The 10,302-nt window shown below is 46.7% G+C and overlaps 1 protein-coding gene and 1 long non-coding RNA gene across 2 annotated transcripts; both read right to left on the reverse strand.

Moving 5' to 3' along the window:
* Positions 1–2,924: 2,924 nt before the first annotated feature.
* LOC148125462 (uncharacterized) lies at positions 2,925–4,874 on the reverse strand. The gene is made up of 3 exons (XR_015744217.1): positions 4,541–4,874; positions 4,133–4,260; positions 2,925–3,801 (listed from the first exon to the last, which is right to left on the reverse strand). It is a non-coding gene; the product is annotated as an uncharacterized LOC148125462 (long non-coding RNA).
* Positions 4,875–5,329: 455 nt separating this feature from the next.
* Positions 5,330–7,125, reverse strand: LOC148125463 (uncharacterized). Its single transcript, XM_087936722.1, has 5 exons — positions 6,792–7,125; positions 6,455–6,511; positions 5,923–6,015; positions 5,666–5,810; positions 5,330–5,385 (listed from the first exon to the last, which is right to left on the reverse strand). Exons 1-5 carry the CDS (start codon positions 6,798–6,800, stop codon positions 5,330–5,332), a joined length of 360 nt encoding a protein of 119 aa, XP_087792848.1. The 5' UTR covers positions 6,801–7,125.
* Positions 7,126–10,302: the final 3,177 nt, after the last annotated feature.

Raw genomic sequence — 10,302 nt, forward strand, 5'->3', positions numbered from 1 at the left:
TCTATCTCCTATGTTCTACCATCCCTAAGACTACTCCACCACCCAGAGGCCAATGACCAACTCTAGTTGGCCTTGGTGTCCCCGTCTTCTTTCTTCTGTTGCTTCTCTCTTGCAGGCTCTGGAGTAGCAGGAGTTTCTGCCTGCCCTCGAGACGCTCAACCCAGCCCTCTCTTCCAACCCTGCCACCAGCTCCGTTAGCCTTGCTGCCTCCTAGGGTCTCTGCTGCCTCAAGGCGTCTCCTGCAGAGCCCTCGGCTCCCAGTTCAGCTTCTGGCTGTTCTCCTCTCTTCTCCTCTCCTGCGGACTGCCCGGATCCCAACTGCTTGGTTGATTCGGCTGCTCAGTTTTGGCTCCAAGGTTGGGTCTGGCCAGACTCTCTGCTCTCCCCACAGCAGAACCCCCACCCTTGTCTCCATTGCCTCTGGTCCTTGGGTGGCACTCCGAGGCTTTGAGTTGAGCCTGTGGGTGCATCTCGCAACCTCACCACAGCCACGGCCATCACCTCCCCCCTCGTTCTTGGCTTGGAACCCTGAGGTTCCTCAGTGCTCTGAGGACCTAGTGCACTTTGGCTGGGAGGTTTTTCAGTGCAGCTGACAGTGCAGCAGTGACTGATAAGGTTGGGGGTAAGGATAGGGCTTCCCCTGGTAAGGGTGGGGGTCACCTGACTCCCCTGGCACACTAGGTGGCAAGTCAAGGGAAGGGAGGGAAATAATTACTTTTCTTTTTCAAAAGGGCAAAAGGCTGCCATTCCTCCAATCAAGCGATGGGGAGAGAATGTCCCATGTGCCGGTCGCTTATGTGTGCCAAAGTCGTTTCTGAGGAAGTCCACTTGGCTGGTGACCTCTCTGTGGAGATCTTCACTGCCTTTCTCCAAACATCTGTTCTGCTGCTGTAATTCTTGGATTGCCATTCTGACATGGTTCAATCCTTCTCTACTGTCCTTCACAGTCTACTTCGGTTCTTCTATTGTGCACACAAGTCTGGTCCTCCTGCTGCAGATTGTTGACATGCTTATTTTCCCTCACATTCAGAAGAGGGATGAGTTTCTCCTTCAGCTGGTCGGCTTATCTCAACAGAGGAACTTTGGTTTACTTGAGTGAGTTCACGCTGTAGATTGTACAGATGGTTCTTATGTTCTTAAGAAGTTTCCAGACCTCTTTTAGGACTTTCTCAAAGGTTCTAAGGCAGCCTTCCCATGTTTGAGGAAGGCCACTTGGAAATTAAATTGCACAGGGCTTTCTGGACTTCTGCCATGTGTTTCACCAAAGAATTCTTCTCTAGGCCTCACTGATGGATTGTTGGGGACGGAGGATTGGGGGAGAGAGGGAGGGAGGTGGGTGGGGGACTTGCTACCTTGTGTGCCAGGCAAGTCCGGCTAGAATCTGGGAGCGGGAACAGAGCAACCGAATGGGTGGAGCAATTGGGGTCCAAGCAGCCCGCAGGAGAGGCGAAGAGAGGAGAACAGCCAGAAGCTGAAGGGGAGCCCAGGGATGTTCCCCAGGAGAGGCGTTGGGGGAGCAGAGAGCGCCGAGGCAGCAAGGCTAAGGGAGCCGGCGGTGGAATGGGAGGAGAGGGCTGGGTAGAGGGTCTCGGGGGCAGGCAGATTCTGCTCCTGTTGCTCCAGAGCCTTCAGGGGGAAGCAAGAGAAGGAAGAGGCCATGCCTAACATCTACCCCTCCTCTACTATGTGCATAAACTGAAACCCCAGTGTCTACTCTCGCCCCGCAAAGAAACTGGAAAATATCCCATTCAATCTTTCTGGCTCTCACCCCAGGGGGAGCCCTTCCAAACACACTTAATCCAGCACAGGGAATTTAAGCAAGCAACGATAACAGTATAAGAAAGTTGGAAGGGACCTTGGGGGTCTTCTAGTCCAAGCACTGCTAAGCAGCCTAATAGTTTAGCCTTTAAGAGAGCTGACTTCAGCAAGCTAAAAGAGACTAGGAAGGATTCCGTGAGCGGATGTCCGAAAATGAAACGCAGCTCAAGACGATGGGAAACCTTGAAAAATGAAGCCATTAAGGAGCCAACGAAAATAATAAGCCGCGAAAAAATTAAAGATACCATGTGATACCAGCATGTTTGCGCAAAGAGCCCTCTGACGAGCGGTGGGATAAAAAGGTCAAGAAGAAGAAATGGAAAGAGGGGCGCCGAACGAAAGCAGAATACCAGCAAGGAGATTGAATTTGCAAGGATGGAGTCAGGATAGTAAAGGCCCAGAATGGGCAAAGTCCCTTCCAGCCCTATCAATCTATCTCCTATGTTCTACCATCCCTAAGACTACTCCACCACCCAGAGGCCAATGACCAACTCTAGTTGGCCTTGGTGTCCCCCGTCTTCTTTCTTCTGTTGCTTCTCTCTTGCAGGCTCTGGAGTAGCAGGAGTTTCTGCCTGCCCTCGAGACGCTCAACCCAGCCCTCTCTTCCAACCCTGCCACCAGCTCCGTTAGCCTTGCTGCCTCCTAGGGTCTCTGCTGCCTCAAGGCGTCTCCTGCAGAGCCCTCGGCTCCCAGTTCGGCTTCTGGCTGTTCTCCTCTCTTCTCCTCTCCTGCGGACTGCCCGGATCCCAACTGCTCGGGTGATTCGGCTGCTCAGTTTTGGCTCCAAGGTTGGGTCTGGCCAGACTCTCTGCTCTCCCCACAGCAGAACCCCCACCCTTGTCTCCATTGCCTCTGGTCCTTGGGTGGCACTCCGAGGCTTTGAGTTGAGCCTGTGGGTGCATCTCGCAACCTCACCACAGCCACGGCCATCACCTCCCCCTCGTTCTTGGCTTGGATCCCTGAGGTTCCTCAGTGCTCTGAGGACCTAATGCACTTTGGCTGGGAGGTTTTTCAGTGCAGCTGACAGTGCAGCAGTGACTGATAAGGTTGGGGGTAAGGATAGGGGCTTCCCTGGTAAGGGTGGGGGTCACCTGACTCCCTGGCACACTAGGTGGCAAGTCAAGGGAAGGGAGGGAAAGAATTACTTTTCTTTTTCAAAAGGGCAAAAGGCCGCCATTCCTCCAATCAAGCAATGGGGAGAGAATGTCCCATGTGCCGGTCGCTTATGGGTGCCAAAGTCATTTCTGAGGAAGTCCACTTGGCTGGAGACTTCTCTGTGGAGATCTTCACTGCCTTTCTCCAAACATCTGTTCTGCTGCTGTAATTCTTGGATTGCCATTCTGACATGGTTCAATCCTTCTCTGCTGTCCTTCACAGTCTACTCCGGTTCTTCTATTGTGCACGCAAGTCTGGTCCTCCTGCTGCAGATTGTTGACATGCTTATTTTCCCTCACATTCAGAAGAGGGATGAGTTTCTCCTTCAGCTGGTCAGCTTATCTCAACAGAGGAACTTTGGTTTACTTGAGTGAGTTCACGCTGTAGATTGTACAGATGGTTCTTATGTTCTTAAGAAGTTTCCAGACCTCTTTTAGGACTTTCTCAAAGGTTCTAAGGCAGCCTTCCCATGTTTGAGGAAGGCCACTTGGAAATTAAATTGCACAGGGCTTTCTGGAGTTCTTCAGTTTCTTTCATCAAAGATTTCTTCTCTGGACCTAACTGATGGATTGTTCTGGTGGCATGGTGCAATCTTTCTATTTTGCTACGCACAGTTTTGCAGATTTTCTGTTGTCGTGTGAAGTTGATCTACTCTCTGCTTGAAACAACTGTGCTGCTCTTTCATGCAGTGTTCGTCTTTCTTGAATTCCTGGATCTGAAAGTCAAAGGAATCTCTCATCTGCTTAATCTGGAGATGGGGACCATCCCTGGTCTCTGAGAGGTGCCCAAGGATGTTCACTATAGTTCCATTTCTTCACTCTTGCTGACCTGTTTGAAAAATGGAGAGACACGGTCACTTCCTCTCTCAGTTCAGTGGACATTTTGCTAACTGGCATTAAATCATCAGATGCCTTCAACTGGCCCAGTTTGAGAAACATTGATGTAATTCATGAAAACGGATCTCCATTCAATCTATCCTGATTTCCTATTTGATACCCATTTGATTCTGAAGGTATATCTCCCATCAAAACACTCCAAAGCAGTCAGAATCAACAATCGATCAATTCAGACATCTTTGCACTGCTAGGCTGGTTCTGATAAGAGTGAATAGTAGTGACCATTTGAATGAGGTAAGGGCCTACCCCCTCCAAAGACTTACCAGTCCCATCCAAGGCATGAAAGCTTGGTGGGCCACCTTGAGACAATCCCTCTCTCTCAGCCGTAGCCTACCTCACCCGCTTGTTGTTGTGGGTTCGAAGGAGCCTTCGGTATGTTCACGGCCTTGAGCTATTTAGAGAAAGAATAAAGGTAGATAACAATCTAAATAATAATAATGAAAAATAAATAAATACGTCAAGCACCGGGCCAGGTGTGTTTGGGAAATAACCGCATTGCGCTGATAGAATCCCCTTTTAGGTTAATTTCCCACAATCATTGAGTCAGGTGACTTTCTAGCTTTGTGGGTCCACAGTGCCTTTCCAACTGGGACATCCTGAAGCCAAATTATTTTTCCTAGATCGCATCACCATCCTGAACTAGCCAATTCCACAACGCTGGAGAAATGTACCTTTGCCATGGTGCGCCAGGTGTTCGGTCCCAGGTTTGGAGGCTGCTGACACAGTAGTTACAGGCACGTCCGTGTTCTGGGGTTGATCCCCACTTTTCTGATCTGGCCCCCTTAGTTCTTCCTTAATGGGAACTGTCTCTTCTTTCTGCCAAGGCCAAACAAGGGAGATCCTCATGATGCCCACCGTGCCATCCATCCAATCCACTCATTTCCAGGGATTGTGAGCAAAGCCTCCCAGCCCTGTGGTCCAGACTCACCAAGGGTGCTAGATGTTGCCATGGCAAACTCCAGCCAATGAGCTTAGGAGGGTCCTCTGATGTTACAAGGCAAGGGCTTTGATTGGCCTGGGCCTGAGTGTTGAGAAACAATCATCGACTAGTGATACAGGAATCTATAACATACATACATAGTTGAAGAACTTGGGACCTTTCATTTTGTTCAGGAAAAGAGCCAAGGATAGACAGAATCAAAATGAACTGCCATCCCTGCTCTTCCCCAGTTTAATTGTTCAAGCACACAAGCAAGCAAATAGGACTTTGGAATTGATGTCTGAGCTGCTCTATGTAAAGTCACTCCACCAAATACATGGAATAGGAGAATGGGAGTCAGCCTCTTTCAAACAATTCAGCCCTCTTTGCACTGCTAGGCTGGTTCTGATAAGAGTGAATAGTAGTGACCATTTGAATGAGGTAAGGGCCTACCCCTCCAAAGACTTACCAGTCCCATCCAAGGCATGGAAGCTTGGTGGGCCATCTTGAGACAATCCCTCTCTCTCAGCCGTAGCCTACCTCACCCGCTTGTTGTTGTGGGTTCGAAGGAGCCTTCGGTACGTTCACGGCCTTGAGCTATTTAGAGAAAGAATAAAGGTAGATAACAATCTAAATAATAATAATGAAAAATAAATAAATATGTCAAGTACCGGGCCAGGTGTGTTTGGGAAATAACTGCATTGCGCTGATAGAATCCCCTTTTAGGTTAATTTCCCACAATCATTGAGTCAGGTGACTTTCTAGCTTTGTGGGTTCTCAGTGCCTTTCCAACTGGGACATCCCGAAGCCAAATTATTTTTCCTAGATCGCATCACCATCCTGAACTAGCCAATTCCACAACGCTGGAGAAATGTACCTTTGCCATGGTGCGCCAGGTGTTCGGTCCCAGGTTTGGAGGCTGCTGACACTGTAGTTATAGGCACGTCCGTGTTCTGGGGTTGATCCCCACTTTTCTGATCTGGCCCCCTTAGTTCTTCCTTAATGGGAACTGTCTCTTCTTTCTGCCAAGGCCAAACAAGGGAGATCCTCATGATGCCCACCGTGCCATCCATCCAATCCACTCATTTCCAGGGATTGTGAGCAAAGCCTCCCAGCCCTGTGGTCCAGACTCACCAAGGGTGCTAGATGTTGCCATGGCAAACTCCAGCCAATGAGCTTAGGAGGGGCCTCTGATGTTACAAGGCAAGGGCTTTGATTGGCCTGGGCCTGAGTGTTGAGAAACAATCATCGACTAGTGATACAGGAATCTATAACATACATACATAGTTGAAGAACTTGGGACCTTTCATTTTGTTCAGGAAAAGAGCCAAGGATAGACAGAATCAAAATGAACTGCCATCCCTGCTCTTCCCCAGTTTAATTGTTCAAGCACACAAGCAAGCAAATAGGACTTTGGAATTGATGTCTGAGCTGCTCTATGTAAAGTCACTCCACCAAATACATGGAATAGGAGAATGGGAGTCAGCCTCTTTCAAACAATTCAGCCCTCTTTGCACTGCTAGGCTGGTTCTGATAAGAGTGAATAGTAGTGACCATTTGAATGAGGTAAGGGCCTACCCCCTCCAAAGACTTACCAGTCCCATCCAAGGCATGGAAGCTTGGTGGGCCACCTTGAGACAATCCCTCTCTCTCAGCCGTAGCCTACCTCACCCGCTTGTTGTTGTGGGTTCGAAGGAGCCTTCGGTATGTTCACGGCCTTGAGCTATTTAGAGAAAGAATAAAGGTAGATAACAATCTAAATAATAATAATGAAAAATAAATAAATATGTCAAGTACCGGGCCAGGTGTGTTTGGGAAATAACTGCATTGCGCTGATAGAATCCCCTTTTAGGTTAATTTCCCACAATCATTGAGTCAGGTGACTTTCTAGCTTTGTGGGTTCTCAGTGCCTTTCCAACTGGGACATCCCGAAGCCAAATTATTTTTCCTAGATCGCATCACCATCCTGAACTAGCCAATTCCACAACGCTGGAGAAATGTACCTTTGCCATGGTGCGCCAGGTGTTCGGTCCCAGGTTTGGAGGCTGCTGACACAGTAGTTATAGGCACGTCCGTGTTCTGGGGTTGATCCCCACTTTTCTGATCTGGCCCCCTTAGTTCTTCCTTAATGGGAACTGTCTCTTCTTTCTGCCAAGGCCAAACAAGGGAGATCCTCATGATGCCCACCGTGCCATCCATCCAATCCACTCATTTCCAGGGATTGTGAGCAAAGCCTCCCAGCCCTGTGGTCCAGACTCACCAAGGGTGCTAGATGTTGCCATGGCAAACTCCAGCCAATGAGCTTAGGAGGGGACTCTGATGTCACAAGCCAAGGGCTTTGATTGGCCTGGGCCTGAGTGTTGAGAAACAATCACCGACTAGTTATACAGGAATCTATAACATACATACTTAGTTGAAGAACTTGGGACCTTTCATTTTGTTCAGGAAAAGAGCCAAGGATAGACAGAATCAAAATGAACTGCCACCCCTGCTCTTCCCCACTTTAATTGTTCAAGTACACAAGCAAGCAAATAGGACTTTGGAATTGATGTCTGAGCTGCTCTACGTAAAGTCACTCCACCAAATACATGGAATAGGAGAGGATGATTTCTGAACGGGAGTCAGCTTCTTTCAAACAATTCAGCCCTCTTTGCACTGCTAGGCTGGTTCTGATAAGAGTGAATAGTGGTGACCATTTGAATGAGGTAAGGGCCTACCCCCTCCAAAGGCTTACCAGTCCCATCCAAGGCATGGAAGCTTGGTGGGCCACCTTGAGACAATCCCTCTCTCTCAGCTGTAGCCTACCTCACCCGCTTGTTGTTGTGGGTTCAAAGGAGCCTTCGGTATGTTCACGGCCTTGAGCTATTTAGAGAAAGAATAAAGGTAGATAACGATCTAAAGAATAAGAATGAAAAATAAATAAATACATCAAGCATCAGGCCACGTGTGTTTGGGAAATCACAACATTGTGCCGATAGAATCCCCTTTTAGGTTAATTGCTCAAAATCATTGAGCCAGGTGACTTTCTAGCCTTGTGGGGTCTCAGTGCCTCGCCAACTGGAACAAACCAATACCAATTTTTTTTCCTATATTGCATCACCACCCTGAACCAGCCAATTCCCCAACTCTGCAGAAATTTACTCTGGTGTGGAGGCTGCTGACACCATAGTTATAGGCTCCTCCGTGTTCTGTGGTTGAACCCCACTTTTCTAATCTTGCCCCCTTAGTTCTTCCTTAATTGGAACTGTCTCTTCTTTCTGCCAAGCCCGAACGAGGGAGACCCTCGTGATGCCCACTGTGCCATCCATCCAATCCAGGGATTTTGAACAAAGCCTCCCAGCCCTGTGGTCCAGACTCACCAAGGATGCTAGATGTTGCCATGGCAAACTCCAGCCAATGAGCTTAGGAGGGGCCTCTGATGTCACAAGGCAAGGGCTTTGATTGGCCTGGGCCTGAGTCTTGAGAAACAATCACCGACTGTCTGCCTTCACCTGGGTGGGGTGGAGGGGGCTGGCTTATTAATTGATTAGGGGGCTCTTAAGGGCCTTTTGCCAGTGAGCCCTGAATCCTCCTCAGGCAGAGCTCGTCCATCTGAATGGACAACCGTCCGTTGCCTGGAGAGCTGGGAAAGAACCGAATTTGCCCCTTGTTTGGGGGTTCTCCCTTGTATCTGGAATCTAGTATTAGAGATCCAGAGGATCAAGCTTTTCCTCTTGATGCTCAGATGAATAAGTGTTAAAAGAGAAATATGGGAAGGATTAGATATTATTCACCTTAAAAAGACCTTGTGAGAACGTGGCAAAAGAAACACGTGGATTAAACTTTGTACAGCCCATAACCAAATACCCTACAGTATTCCTCAAGTCACAACTTATCTGAATATATTTGGTTTGCACGTGTGTGCATACCCACATATTTTATTGTGTTTAACTTCTGGACTACGGTGATTAAAGTTAACTATTTAATTTTTTAACTTGTATTTTTATTAAATGCTTTTGACAAGTTTGAACACATATTTTTATGGCATTCCGAATTGTTTCAAGGAAAATATCATTAAGAATTTAGCACTCTCTCTTTCCCTGCTACATCTTTTCTTTACCCATTGATAAATGACTTTTACGGTCAAATCTTCCCTAGGCTTCTTTCAGTATACAAATTCACAATATATAATCATTCTAAACTGGTAGACATCTATAACTGTTAGTAAAAATTTATATAACAACATTCACAAACAACTTTCATCCCACAAACTGTAGTAATACAGGAATCTATAACATACATACTCACTTGAAGAACTTGGGACCTTTCATTTTGTTCAGGAAAAGAGCCAAAGATAGACAGAATCAAAATGAACTGCCACCCCTGCTCTTCCCCAGTTTAATTGTTCAAGCACACAAGCAAGCAAATAGGACTTTGGAATTGATGTCTGAGCTGCTCTATGTAAAGTCCCTCCACCAAATACATGGAATAGGAGAGGATGATTTCTCTTTCAAACAATTGGCCTATGACCTTTACTGTATAGCACAATACCGTTGTGGTGAAGATGGAAATTCTAGGTTGCTCTTCCACTTGATTAACAGGATAAATTATAATATTTTACGCTAGATCTTAAAGCAACCCCCCCCTGTCATTTGTTAAAAGAAAGATAAAAGCAGTTAATTGAAACTATAATAACCCTCAGATAACTTCTATATGGAGAAATCTGAGGTCAGGATACTGAAAGATAATCCCAATTGCACCAGCTGTTTCATCTGATAAATAGGAAGAAATGCCATTAAAATAAAAGTGGGTAAAAGCTATCTAAAGTTATCTATTGAAGACAGCTGGAGAATAGCCTTTAAGGGCCTCTGTGCTTGCAATAAAATTACGTGGCAGCATTAAATAATAGCTGAAAGGCAATTATTGTGAAATTATGTGTAGGAAAACAGTAGTAAGATAAGCGTATAATCTCAATAAAACTACTACCATAAGAAGAGGACAGAAAATACAGGCAGGCAAATTCCAGCCTTTACTTCTTAATTTTCTGTAAATTGCCAAGTCCAAATTTAATTTACTAATTGCCTTTGGCTCCATTATTTCTTCTCAAAACTAAAAGGTGAATTACTACTTTTGCTACATTCCTTTTCCTTGGAATAAGCTTTAATGAAAATGAGTGGTGTGCACTTAGTCTGTTTTTCTAGCTAAATGATTGATAGATTGGTTCCTCTTAACTGCATAAAAAATGTTTTTCAGGCTGTTTTGGGGCCATTTTTGAGCCATTTTCAGGCTTTTGGGGGGCCGTTTTCTGAGCCATTTTCAGGTTGTTTTTCAGGCTTTGGGGGCCATTTTCAGGCTGTTTTGGGGGGCATATTCAGGCCATTTTGGGGGCATTTTTGGCACAGAAAGTGGCCTGAAGAAGCCCCCCAAATAGTCTGAAAATGGCCCAAAAATAGGCCAAAAATGGGTGGGGGAAGCGCCAGCCAGTGGTGAGATTTACCGGTTCACCGAACTGCACCTAATCTTAACTACCGGTTC

Source organism: Pseudonaja textilis, chromosome 6, assembly GCF_049901715.1.
Source record: "Pseudonaja textilis isolate UNSWEBS1 chromosome 6, rPseTex1.2, whole genome shotgun sequence".
Taxonomy (NCBI): domain Eukaryota; kingdom Metazoa; phylum Chordata; class Lepidosauria; order Squamata; family Elapidae; genus Pseudonaja; species Pseudonaja textilis.

Coding starts and splice junctions, on each gene's coding strand:
- LOC148125463 (XM_087936722.1), bottom strand. Junction 5,811..5,922: donor GGCAACATCTAGCACCCTTG/GTGAGTCTGGAC, acceptor TGGCCTTGGCAG/AAAGAAGAGACAGTTCCCAT. Junction 5,386..5,665: donor CCTGGCGCACCATGGCAAAG/GTACATTTCTCC, acceptor TTCTCTAAATAG/CTCAAGGCCGTGAACGTACC.